Source organism: Alternaria novae-zelandiae (assembly GCF_023758075.1).
Source record: "Alternaria novae-zelandiae strain BMP 2774 chromosome Unknown scaffold_14, whole genome shotgun sequence".
NCBI lineage: Eukaryota > Fungi > Ascomycota > Dothideomycetes > Pleosporales > Pleosporaceae > Alternaria > Alternaria novae-zelandiae.
The window spans coordinates 891476-904623 of record NW_026056974.1 but is presented as its reverse complement, the minus strand read 5'-3'; the positions used below and the strand labels follow the sequence as shown (position 1 = coordinate 904623).

The 13148-nt window shown below is 54.1% G+C and overlaps 4 protein-coding genes across 4 annotated transcripts; 2 read left to right on the top strand and 2 right to left on the bottom strand.

Moving 5' to 3' along the window:
• Window positions 1–785: 785 nt before the first annotated feature.
• Window positions 786–3930, top strand: KLP1 (Kinesin heavy chain; the record flags this gene model as incomplete). The annotated part of the gene is made up of 6 exons (XM_049400760.1): window positions 786–790; window positions 850–869; window positions 934–1028; window positions 1084–3255; window positions 3306–3583; window positions 3660–3930. The coding sequence occupies 6 exons, from the start codon at window positions 786–788 to the stop codon at window positions 3928–3930; spliced, it is 2841 nt and encodes a 946-aa protein (XP_049253708.1).
• Window positions 3931–4441: 511 nt separating this feature from the next.
• Window positions 4442–6468, bottom strand: J4E88_007138 (uncharacterized protein; the record flags this gene model as incomplete). Its single annotated transcript, XM_049400759.1, has 3 exons — window positions 4442–5750; window positions 5867–6167; window positions 6228–6468. The coding sequence occupies 3 exons, from the start codon at window positions 6466–6468 to the stop codon at window positions 4442–4444; spliced, it is 1851 nt and encodes a 616-aa protein (XP_049253707.1).
• Window positions 6469–7470: 1002 nt separating this feature from the next.
• Window positions 7471–8832, bottom strand: J4E88_007137 (uncharacterized protein; the record flags this gene model as incomplete). Its single annotated transcript, XM_049400758.1, has 3 exons — window positions 7471–8466; window positions 8521–8696; window positions 8745–8832. The coding sequence occupies 3 exons, from the start codon at window positions 8830–8832 to the stop codon at window positions 7471–7473; spliced, it is 1260 nt and encodes a 419-aa protein (XP_049253706.1).
• Window positions 8833–9161: 329 nt separating this feature from the next.
• On the top strand, window positions 9162–11130 carry J4E88_007136 (uncharacterized protein; the record flags this gene model as incomplete). Its single annotated transcript, XM_049400757.1, has 3 exons — window positions 9162–9422; window positions 9471–9839; window positions 9889–11130. The coding sequence occupies 3 exons, from the start codon at window positions 9162–9164 to the stop codon at window positions 11128–11130; spliced, it is 1872 nt and encodes a 623-aa protein (XP_049253705.1).
• Between the last annotated feature and the right edge of the window lie 2018 nt (window positions 11131–13148).

Genomic DNA, 13148 nt, shown 5'->3' with positions numbered 1-13148 from the left:
GGGGCGACTGGGGTACGAATATCATGACACGACGGCATGGGATGGAGTTACAAGGGACAGGGACAATGTCATGTTTGTTACTGGCAGCCAGGGGCGTTTTGTTTGAGGCTCTGCGGCGTGGAGTTTGGTTCACTATGGTTCTATGTTCGTGGCGTAGCCAATATACGTCCGTTTTCGTTGGAATCGCTGATCATGTAGAGAAGCGTGATTGTCTTTGTCGCTCCACTAATGCAGGGATCCTGGTTAGTTGTCTTGGGCACAATGTAGCGGTGTCTTGCTGCAACTGCTACAATGCCATGAAGCGATGCAAGTAGGCGGGACAAAGAGGTCACCATAAAGGAAGATGCGCAGAGCATGCTTTGACCAGGCAGGTTGCGTCACGGCCGTTGGCGGCGGGGAGGAGGAAGGCGCGCTATGGGCATGCAGACCCTGGGCGTATCAACACAAGCCCCAGCCCGCACCTCGACAATCGGCCGGCATCAACATCGCTCGTCTCCCTCACCGCGCGCGCCCCCGTGCTGTTGTCCCCTCACTTTCCTCTGGCGCGAGCAGCGAAGGAGTCCCCGGCGTGCCCCAGGAAGCCTCCGTGGCCGTTTCAGCAGTTCCCCTTAACCATAGTCATAGCGGGGCCTGTAATTACCCACCTCCCACGCGCCGAGACACAGCGAGACGTGACGGTGCCACAACAGGACCTCCCGGCGGGCCTGCAGCAACACCTGCCCCGAAGCGCGAGCGAAGCAAACAGAGCGAGGCCTCTGGGCCGCACCGCCTGAACAGCAGCAATCATGTCGTAAGTAGCTCAAACATGGCGGCGAAGAGGGGCGGCATGGCTAACAAAACGGGCGACAGGGGCTCCAATACTATCAAAGGTGCGCCGCCATACACGAGACACAGACACGCATGGTAGACGGGTTACTGACGGTACGACTGCAGTGGTGGCGCGGTTCCGCCCGCAGAACAAGGTCGAGATAGCCAGCGGCGGAGAGCCCATAGTCGAATTCAAATCCGACGACACATGTACGATCCAGGTACGGCATGCCAGCTCGAGGGATGCAAAGCAGAGCCACTAATGCTGTGTGTTAGTCGAAAGAGGCCTCCGGGGCCTTTACCTTCGATCGCGTTTTCGACATGAACTCCCGCCAGGCCGACGTCTTCGACTACTCTATCCGCCCCACCGTCGACGATATCTTGAATGGATACAACGGAACAGTCTTCGCCTACGGGCAGACGGGAGCCGGAAAGTCGTACACCATGATGGGTAGCGATATGGACGATGAGGTCGGCAAGGGAGTCATCCCGCGTATCATCCAGCAAATCTTCGCAAGCATTCTGGCATCGCCGAGCAACATTGAATACACCGTCCGCGTCAGTTACATGGAGATTTACATGGAGCGCATCCGCGATCTTTTGGTTCCCCAAAACGACAATCTGCCGGTGCACGAAGAGAAGAACAGGGGAGTCTACGTCAAGGGCCTGCTGGAAGTATACGTTTCGAGCGAGGAAGAAGTCTACGAGGTCCTCCGAAGAGGTGGATCTGCACGAGCGGTGTCAGCTACCAACATGAACGCCGAATCCTCGCGATCGCATTCCATCTTTGTCGTAACGGTCAACCAGAAGAACGTCGAGACCGGGTCATTGAAAAGCGGACAGCTCTTCTTGGTCGATTTGGCTGGTTCTGAGAAGGTTGGCAAGACCGGAGCGAGTGGACAGACGCTGGAGGAAGCAAAGAAGATCAACAAGAGTTTAAGTGCCTTGGGCATGGTCATCAACTGCTTGACCGACAGCAAGACGCAACATATCCCCTACCGAGACTCAAAGCTCACACGTATTCTCCAAGAATCGCTCGGTGGTAACTCCCGGACGACCCTGATCATCAACTGTTCGCCGAGTAGTTACAACGATGCCGAAACGCTGGGAACACTTCGATTCGGTATGCGCGCAAAGACTATCAAGAACAAGGCCAAGGTCAACGCCGAACTCAGTCCGGCTGAGCTCAAGGCCATGCTCAAGAAGGTACAAGGACAAGTCACGTCATACGAGACATACATTGGTTCGCTCGAAGGGGAGGTCTCGCTTTGGCGTGGAGGCGAGAGCGTCCCCAAGGAGAAGTGGATACCGCCTCTGGAGACTAGTCCATCTTCAGGCAGAAAGCCAGCGACAACGCCTCGTCCGGGCACGCCATCGAGACTGGAAGGTGTGAGAAACTCTGAAACGCCACGACCTGATTCGCGAATGGACCTGGAACGCGCAGGTACACCCAGCATACCATTAGACAAGGATGAGAAGGACGACTTTCTGCGAAGAGAGAACGAACTCCAAGACCAGGTTGCCGAGAAAGAATCACAGCTTGCCAAGGCCGAGGACCAACTCAAGTCTGCCAAAGAGGAACTTCAATACTACAAAGACCGGGACGCGAAGACGAACAAGGACAATGAGCGAATCACCATGGAGCTCAACGAAATGCGCATGCAGGTTGAGAAGATCCAGTTTGAGAGCAAGGAGGCGCAAATCACCATGGACGGACTGAAGGAAGCCAACTCTGAGCTGACCACCGAGCTGGACGACGTCAAGCAACAGCTCCTGGACGCAAAGATGAACGCCAAGGAGACTTCCGCCGCTATGGACGAGAAGAAGAGGAAGAAGGCCGAGGCAATGGCACAAATGATGGCCGGCTTCGATCTCGGCGGCGAGGTGTTCAGTGACAACGAGCGTACGATACGGAAGATCATAGAGGAGCTAGACCAGCTCCACGACATGAGCGCAGCCGGCGAGGCGATTGCTCCGGATGCGATCAAGGGCCTGCGGGAGAAGATCGTCGAAACACAGGGCATTGTACGACAAGCCGAGCTCTCCCTTACTGCCCGCAGTGAGGAGGACAACACATATGCCAAGCGCCGCGAAGCACTGGAGGCACGCTGCGAGACCTTGCAGACGCAGTATGAGGAACTCCTCGAAGGCAACCTTTCAGAGCAAGACAAGGAGGAGCTCAAGGCACGTCTCGCCGACGCCTACTCTGCCCGACAAGAAGGCAACCTCGAACTTGTCGAAAGCCTCAAGCAGGATACTGCACGTATGCTGGAAGAGAACCAGAAACTCAAGGCCGAGAACGAAAGCCTGCAACAGCGCATTAAGAGTGGCGCCATTGCCAACGGTGTCGCAAACGGCATCAACGGCAAGACTGTGCAACAGCAGATTGCCGAGTTTGACAACATGAAGAAGAGCCTCATGCGCGACCTCCAGAACCGCTGTGAACGAGTGAGCAGACTGAGCTTCTCAAACGAAGACGCATTGCTAATAAGCCACAGGTTGTCGAGCTTGAGATTTCGCTAGACGAGACACGCGAGCAGTATAACAACGTGCTCCGTACCTCCAACAACCGCGCTCAGCAGAAGAAGATGATGTTCCTCGAGCGCAACCTCGAGCAACTCACCGTCGTCCAGCGCCAACTCGTCGAGCAAAACAGCTCCCTCAAGAAGGAAGTCGCCATCGCCGAGCGCAAACTCATGGCTCGCAATGAGCGGATACAGTCTCTAGAAAGCTTGTTGCAAGACTCTCAGGAGAAACTCACAGCTGCGAATCACCGGTAACTTGCCCCCTCCCTCCCTCCCTCCTCCTCCTCACAAACCACCCACCATACTAACTCCTATTCTTCCTCACAGCTTCGAAGCCCAACTCACAGCCGTCAAAGAGCGCCTCGAGTCCGCCAAAGCGGGCTCCACCCGCGGTCTCGGTTCCCCCGCTGGCGGCGCATCTTACGCTGGCTTCGGCGGCGTCGGGTCCCGCATCGCCAAACCGCTTCGTGGCGGCGGTGGTGGGCCCGTCGCGGATGGGCCTGTCCTCCCTGTCATTGGCAATCTGCAGAAGCAGGACGGTGATGGAGGGGATGCGAATAAGGGGAAGCGGACGAGCTGGTTCTTTAATCAGCGGTAGTGGGAGTGGGCGTGGGAGTGGGAGTGGGGTAGGGGAAGGGGAAAGGGTGGAGTATGAGTACGAGATGGATTTGGGTGGGTATCATTGATTGGATGGGATGGTATAAGGGTGTTTTGGGCGTCGCGCTTTGTGGAGGACGGTAAGTGTGCATGGCACGATCAATGAGGAAAGGGATGGATGGATGGAATGAGATGAGACAAGATGCATGACGAACTGAATCATGCACTCTGACCTGGTTCTCTGGGAGCGAGTGTCGCTTTTTGGCTTTCTATCGCTTGCTTTGCGTACTGTTGGAGTAGAACCCACTTTATACCATAGATTCATTATCTTTGAATACCTTGCTTGAGGATGTTTGTCTACACCCGTTCTTCCGTTCCTTCATTGTGAAATGGTGGTGGAGAGTGGACATTTAGTACGAAATTGGGTCGTGCTCTGATTATTGTATGAATAACTAAAGAGCTAACTAGTAAGAAAGATGTAAAGCTAAGTACTCTCTTGAGGCAGTAGTGTCTCAGATCCGCACAGCGACACGGTTTGTTTGGTACTTCTTTGTGCTGGGGAGAAGGAGTGTACAGATGATTGCTATGCTTCCGAAGGCGATGCTCGTGAACTGTTGAGATTGAAAATTAGTTCCTGTAGTAGCTGATTGGAAGTTTAGTTCGGGATGATGTGGACTTACCCAAACATACTTCAAACTCTCACTATACGCCCACCTCGTCCCAATCGTCGCACTCTCAATAACCTGCGGCGTAACACCCGGAATACCCGCCTCCGCCAACTTCTCCGGCTCCGTCAGAAACAAGCCCACGAAAGCCTCCACACTCTCCAGCGGCAAACCAGCCTGCACCGCATACATCGCCGTGTACTTGGGTAGATTATTCGTCAGCTTCCCCGCGAAAATGTTATAGTAAATAGAATACCCGATACTGCCGCCAACCGTGCGAATCGACAACGACAACGCTGCAGCGGTTGTGATAAGCGCATCCGGACAAACCAGCATCGCAACCGTCGCAGCAGGAACAAGAACGCCGCCTACACCAAAGCCCGCCATGGACCCCAGAAACAGCACCAAGCGTTCGTTGTCTGGCGTCATAACCGCTAGCGCCCCAGCAAAACCCGTCATAATCCCCACAGCCAACAGCAACACCTCCCTCGTCCTTCCCGGAAACGCACTCAGTGCCGCATTAAAAAATATCGCCCCCACCGCCGTCGTAAGCGCGGGTCCCAAGCCCCTCAGTCCAATAGAAACTGGATCGGGTGTGTAAACACTACTAAACGTAACCGGGAAGAAGTTTAAGATGGAAAAGAAATTCATTCCGGCGCTAAACGCAACGACATACGCGAGACCGACGATGCGCTGGCCGGAGAAGAGGGCGGCGGGGACCATGGGGTATGCGGCGTATTTGGCTTCGTAGAGGATCCATGTGAGGATGAGGAGGAGGCCGATGAGCATGGTACATAGGACGTAGGCGGAGGTCCAGGGGTGGGTGTAGCCGCCTGATTGGAGGGCAACGAGGAAGAGGGTTAGGCCTGTTATGGAGAGTACGCCACCTACATAGTCTATTCTTTTCAAGATTGCTTTTCGCGTGTAGGAGGGGGAGGAGTTGGTGTGGCGCGTAGGGAAGTAGGTTAGGGCGAGGCCGATGCCGACGATTGCGTTGAAGATTAGGGCGACCCAGGGGCCCCAGCGCCAACCTGGACCGGTGGCGGAGTGCGACCAGAGTTCTACGTAGAGGAGGTAGGGGCAGAAGGGGAGGACGAAGGCGGTTACGAGGGCGAGGGAGTAGCCGCGGTATTTTACGGGGACGACTTCTGCGAGGCTGGGGTGGGGTGTTAGTAGGGGATTGATATAATAGCGGACGTGGCAACTGAACCAGTGGATGAAGAAACTAGAACAGAAGACAACAGACGAAAGGGAAGAAATAACACAACTTACCCAGCAAGACCAGTCAACTCCCCCGTCGCAGCCCCCGCCCCCGAAATCGCCATACCAGCCAACAGCTGTCCGAAGTTCTGTCCACTGCCCATCAACGCACATCCGAGGCAGATGCAAAAGGAGCCAAAGAGCGCGATGTAGCGTTTGCCAAAGAGGTCTTGGAGGTAGCCTGCATAGGGGCATACGGCGGCGATGGCGAGGATGTTGGCGGTGGGCAGCCAGGCTGAGCCGCGGTCGAGATTGAGATCGGCTTCGATGAAGGAGAGGGAGGCGCCGGCGAAGTAGAGGATTACTTGGGAGCCTGGGGTGAGGTGGTTAGTTTGGGTTGGGGATGGGATGGGATGAGGAGGGGTGGTTGTACCGGTGTATAGGGCGGCGAGGAAGATGGCGGCGAAGATGCTACGGACGCTCCATTCTACCTTGCCATCTGAGTCGTCTCCTTTGAGTGCTTGGGCATTATTCCTATACACGCCTTGGTCCGTTTGTTCATGCTGTGACTCCAGCGACAGGTCTGTAGCATGATGCGGGTTTGCATGTTCGATATGATGGCTGACTTGTTGTTTCTCCTTTTCGTAGTCGGGTTGGATGGTATCTGAAGCCATGATCTACCAGGCGGAGTACAATAATTCTGCTGATTTGGTACTGCAACTTCAAAGAAAAAGAAGGGTTGTTCGCAACTATCTCCCGCATAACGGAACAGCTGCTGTCCTATATCTATATCCCCAATCCCTCCCACATCCCGATACCAAACGCACCCCACATTCCTGAAAACGTCTTCCTACCAGTTCACCTTGGCCTCTCAAAGATGCAGTCAACTTCATGTAGCGATCCAGTAGGCGCGTACCAAGCCCACATTCGACCCACTCGTACTGGTTTCCAGTGACTAGCACAAGCGAAACCTGGGGTAGTTTGCAGCTACTGAGTGCGGGGAATTGACGAACGTTTCAGCAATGTGACGATCTGGGCCCATTTTGGATCGAAGGTGGCGCATGGTTAGACTGACTCGATTGTAGCGACATCGTGAGGAAGAGGCCTTTGTGGCTAGCATCTTGCCGGGAAAAGGTTCCATGTACCCCGCAGTGTGGAAATCGGGCCCTATGGACTTGGCGAGCGGCTCAGCTACGAGCTTTTTGTTTTTGGTGGCGGGCCTGGATAGATCGGATTTGGTGTGCTGGTTGCGTTGTGGTAAAGATGGCGTACATAGGGTAATACGACCCCGGTGGGGTTCTGAGTAGCCTATATGCGGTTCGCAAGCCTATCTCATCCATCAGACGGAGTTTTCATTAGACGAGAATACTGTTTAGTTAGACAGAATGGGCCTTCTGATGAATGCTGCCGCAGTCACGTTGGGAACAGAGACGAAAACAAGTACTGGGTGTAGCTCGATTGAAACCATTTGAATTCGCGATTCCGGCGGTGCGGTTCCGGCAGTTCGCATGAATGCATCCGACAGCGTACGTCTATGTGGATGGCCCTGCTTTTTGTTGAGCGCTGGTTCGGCGATGTAATTCCACAGGCTTGCTCTCCAGGTGCCTTTCGTACATGTTGTGCAATACGGATACCGGATGAGAAAGATCATCTCTGTCCGGGCATACCTCTGCACCTCACTTCTTGTCCTTCGATCCAGCATCATCCGCGATCAAGGCTTCAACATCTCGCTCCATGAGCCAGCTGCGGACACTTTCCATGACCTTCTCAAGCGTCTGGCCACCACCCATTACATCGTCTAAATCATGCACAGTGGTTCCACTCCTATGGTCGGTGACGCGCTGCTGACCCCAGTTGTAGGTCCGCACCTTGTCACCGCGGCCCATCTTCGCCACACCAATAACGCTTCGTCGCATGTTGGCCATCTCCTCTTCGCGTTTCTCGCGTCTTGACTGGGCGATACGCGAGCGCAGAAGCGCCCAAGCCTTCTCTTTGTTCTTGTGCTGGGATCTAGAATCTTGCATCGCGACGACCGTGTTTGTGGGAATATGCGTTAGCCGAACTGCTGACTCGGTCTTGTTGACGTGCTGGCCACCGGCACCGCTTGCCCTCATGACTTCTAGTTTGACCTCTTTCACGTCGATGTAGTAGTCGCTTTCAGGGTCTTCGAAGTCCTGCTCTTCTGCAGAGTTCTCCTGTACACTAGGTAGCACGTGTACGGATGCCGCGCTCGTGTGTGTACGTCCTTTGGCCTCAGTGGCGGGTACGCGCTGTACCCGATGCACACCTGCTTCGCATCGGAAGACGCCATATGCGCCATCGTTCTCCACCTCAATGATGGCTTCTGATAGTGGTACACCCGCTTCAGTCGTGCCATTTATGTTCTCATACTTGAGGAGGTTTGTACGGAAGCCATTGCGGTTGCAGAAGGCTGAGTACATGCGAAAGAGGTCCCCAGCAAATATAGCTGCCTCTGATCCGCCCGCGCCAGGCCGTATTTCCAGAAGACATGGTAGGTGTGCAAATGGGTGTACCGGTACCAGAGAGGTGATGAGGTTCTGTGAAGCATTGGCGAGCTGCGTCCGTGTTTCTCCAAGGTCGTCGGAAGCGAGTGATCGTAGTTCGGGATCGGTCGAGGAGTCGTGTATCATCGAGGTGAGCTCTGTCACAGACTTAGTCCATATCAGCTACTGAAATGCTCCTGCTGGCTGCGATGTCCCGCTTACCTCATTGGCTTTGTCCCATTCTCCTAATGCGTTCACGATCGGGCTGTACTCGCCGAGCTTCTTCGCCGCGCGTGTGTCAAAGCCATTTGAAAGCTTTTCTGTGAGTTGCTTATGCTCGGAAACGATTGCGCGGGCTCTTGTGAGGAGGGCTGGGGGTATAGACTCGGATGTCGCAGCTATGCGATATTAGCGACTGGGCCAAACCGGACACATTCAATACATACCATTACTCTGGAGCCGAATGCCGCGATTTATCAACGGGCGAGCAATGCGCGACAGGCAATTGCGACATATCCATGACGTTGTAAGCATCGTCGAGTTGCCTCAAGCTCCAATCTGTGAATTTCTCCATGTCCAATTCGCGTTCCGATCGGCTCGGAACGTGTGCACGTGATGATAACCCTCACCCCGGCAGATTAAAGCGGACTACACCGCCTTACCACCTTCCTGTTATGGAGACGTCATGGAGATAGGCGGGGACGCTGCGATATGTCCCGAGGGATTATCGAGCGAAATCGGCACGTTGAACGGCATCAACCATCTCCGGGGATAACCGTTGGAGACTACTTAGGTACCTAGGTATACCATAGCAGCTTGCCCGTACCCCACTCATAGCTCCAAGCTTCACAATTCAAGTCCCCATGCCTACCCCACGACGAAGCAAGAGGTCCAAACCCCAACAAGAGCCTGAGCAAGAACGGCCCGCCAAAGTCGCCAAAGTCGCCATGGATAACAATACAACTTCGAATACGCGCAATGTCTACCCACATCCTGAGCCTCAATTCGTCCATTTCCCCAGTCGCCGTTCAGTTGTACACAGTACCAAAGGTATTGTGTCGTGTACGCAGCCACTCGCAGCCGCTGCTGGAATCGAGATCCTAAGGAAAGGTGGTAATGCGGCAGTATGACGTAATCCATCACCACTCCCATCACATACTAACGCTGCAAAGGATGCTGCGGTGGCCGTTGCGGCAGCCATCAATGTCACAGAGCCGGGCTCAACGGGCATCGGCGGTGATATGTTCTGTCTGTACTACGATGCGAAGACGAAGAAGGTATCTGCCATGAACGGTTCCGGCCGGAGTGGTGCGAACGTCACTCTCGACAAGGTCAGGAAAGACCTCAACATCGCAGAAGGCCAGAGCGGCCAGATTCCCATGGATCACGTACATGCCGCGACAGTGCCTGGCGCAGCAGCAGGATGGGTTGACTGTGTAGAGCGATTTGGTAGTGGGAAGGTCAGCATGGAGGACGTGCTCGCGCCCGCCATCGATCTCGCGGAGAACGGTTTCCCAGTCTCCGAGCTATCAGCAACATTCGTAGGTTTTGCAACGCTTCATGAACAGGTGACATTCTGACGTTTTGCAGTGGGCAGCGAGCGAAAAGGACCTCTTGAAAGCATCGCCCAACGGGCGCGAAATGCTCAAGGATGGCAGAGCGCCCAAAGCCGGAGAGATCATGAAGAACCCCACTATGGGCAACACCTTCAGACTGCTGGCCAAGCACGGAAAGAAAGGATTCTACGAGGGCGAAGTAGCCGAGCAGCTCGTAAAAGTAGTGCAAGATCTCGGTGGCTATCTCACTCTAGACGATCTCAAACACCATGCAGAAACCGGGACAGAGCCAGTAGACCCCATCTCGCTAAAGTACACAGGCCAAGGTGTTGGAGAGCGACCCGACGGCGGTATCGAGCTATGGGAACATCCACCAAACGGTCAAGGAATCGTCGCTTTGATGGCCCTCGGCATTATCCAGGAACTTGAGAAGCAGAAGAAGATTCCAAAGTGGAGTCTCAAAGACCACAACAGCACGCAATATCTTCACACCGTCATCGAAGCATTGCGGATTGCCTTCTGTGATGCTCATTGGTTCGTCACAGACCCGAACGTCGTCAAAGTGCCATCTGCCGAGCTCATCTCGGAAGAATATCTTGCTGAGCGAGCAAAACTCTTCGATCAAAAGAAGGCCATCTCAGCCCCTGTCCATGGTTCTCCAGCACATCTGCAAAGCGACACTGTCTACTTCTGCTGTTCTGACCCCGAAGGAAATGCAATCTCCTTCATCAACAGTAACTATGGCGGGTTCGGCACCGCCATTATTCCCAAAGGCTGCGGTTTCACTCTGCAAAACCGAGGTGCAAACTTCAGTCTCGACAAAGACCACCCGAATGTTCTGGCCCCGAGAAAGCGACCATACCACACTATCATCCCTGGCCTGACAACATACATCAACGATGGTAGTCTGCACTCCGTGTACGGCGTCATGGGCGGTTTCATGCAACCTCAGGGTCACGTGCAGGTGCTCCTCAACCAAGAAGTCTTCAAACTCAACCCGCAAGCTGCGCTAGATTCACCACGCTTCTGTATCGGAGCCGGCATGCCTAGCGCTGACGGCAAGATGACTGACGCGACGATCTACCTGGAAGAGGGTATCGACCAAAAGGTCGTAGAGGAGCTGCGAGCACTCGGCCATAATGTGAAGCAACTGGATGGCTACGGACGCGGTATGTTTGGTCGAGGTCAGATCATCCGGCGACACGTAGACGACGGTGTGCAGGTCTGGAGTGGAGGTAGTGATCTGCGAGGTGACGGTGCGGCGGTGCCATTGTAGGCGGCCACGACCACCTCAAGATCACGATTGTAAATGAGCAAGCAATCCAATGTCACATCAGATTCAATTCGACTGACTCGAGTCCTGCAAGCATCCACCATTCACGTCACCAGTTGACAAAGTAGTCTGACTAGAGAACAAAGAAAAGCGATGCCAACATCAACCACCCCGCCAATCTCGATCAACACAAGAACCCCCAAACCCAGCAATAAATACCGAGACTCCAAACCAGACCGCCACATGATTTGCAACGTTTCGCACGTGTACTGTGAAAGACATCCCGCAGCCTGGCGTACTTAGGGTGGAAGATCGCCGGCCCGCCCTTGCTGTTTCACATGTTGCATGCAAGAATGTGGCAGAACTGTGCGCCATGTGGTCTACCTTACCCGCAAACGGAATAAACAGACGAAGCAGATCCCTCCTACTGGCAAATCAAAATACGCCTGAGATAAGAATAGGCATTGGTTCGCAGTTGAGAGAAGCCATGATCCGGTGTGTCGGTGTGAAAGGACATATTGTGTATCGTACACGCACGCGTTCATTTCCAAACCAGCGGGTCAAAACGAAGATCGGAGATATTAATATGTTGGCATCGGTGGTATGGAGATTGATTCGATGGCGAGACGTGGTCCTTGCGCATATGTGCTTGGGGTTTAATATGAGCGTTGGACCATGTGGCATGGTGGTTGTACAACATGAATGATTTCCTCTCTTTACCGCACGTTATCTTCTCCATGCCCCCAACCACGCACCAAACCAGTCCTACTGTCCCAAGTATGACGCCTCGACCAACCATGGCTCCTCGCCGCCCTTCCATCCGCTGCGATGCGATATCCTTCATAAACTCCCGCCCAAGCCTGAGCGAAAGCCGCATACGCTCCAGTGAAGACCGGATACGCACGAGTGAAAGCTATACACGGACAAGTGAAAGCCATAAACGCTTCAGCGAAATCCATCTTCCCCCCAGCAACTCCAACCACGCATCTACCGACCGCTCGTCATCGCCTCGGCCCGTCGCCTGCTTGAAGTCCTCGTACACAGATTACATCAGACGCGACGATTCCGCCAGTGGAAAAGCAGAACCAGAGTACACAGTCACTCCCTACACCGACGGCTCATATCGAGTTAATCATACATCAGGTCTAGCATGCGGAATCACAAGAGGCTTTCGCGTCTTGTCCCGGGGTTGCGCAAGGTTACGGGGCACTTGGGTACGCGCGCGAGGGCGCGGTCGCGGTCGCGGTCGAGGGCGCGTGGTTAGGAGGTTGAGAGATGGGAGCTGGAAAGGGGTTGAGGTATTTGAAGAGGAAGTGGGAGAAGAGAATGAGGATGGTGGGGAAAGAGTGAATGAGAAGGAGGAAGAAAGGGGATGTTTTGTGTATAGATGAACAAGGGAAGAAATTGGTATCATTCTCGCTAGGTAGGAATAAGGGAATAGACATAAACGTAAACGTCCAAAGAGATGTGCAGACATGTTCTGCATAGCATAACGCTCAACCAAAAAACAACCTGTGACTTTCACATCCTTATTTCCTTCTCTTGTTAATCCTCCACATCCTTCTCTCCACCCCTATGATCTTCCTTTCTCTCCCGCCTAAACAACCTCCCCAACTTCAACCCCAACCCATGTTCCCCACTCCTATCCGTCTCCCTACTCCAAAGACTACTCGCCCTCCTCCTCCCCTCTACACTACTTTTCCTCCCTCCTTCCGACCTCGAACTTGAATGTCTTCTACGTTCTGTTTTCGACGCGGCGTAGTGGTCGGCGGGTCTGGATGTGAGGACGAGGTTTCTGTTAGAGTCGGTTGAGGAGGAAGAAGAGAGGATATTGGCCCAGGTGTGCGCTATGGAGGAACGGCGGTCTGGGGCGGTGTTAGTGTGGGTGGTTCGGGGAGGTTGATAATGGCAAAGGGAAGGGATGGCATACGCATGTTTCCTGCTCCACCGCGGCCGTACGGAATACACGGGTCTTGTGTTGAGTGTGGTGACATTGTTGTGGTGTTGTAATATGTCGACAA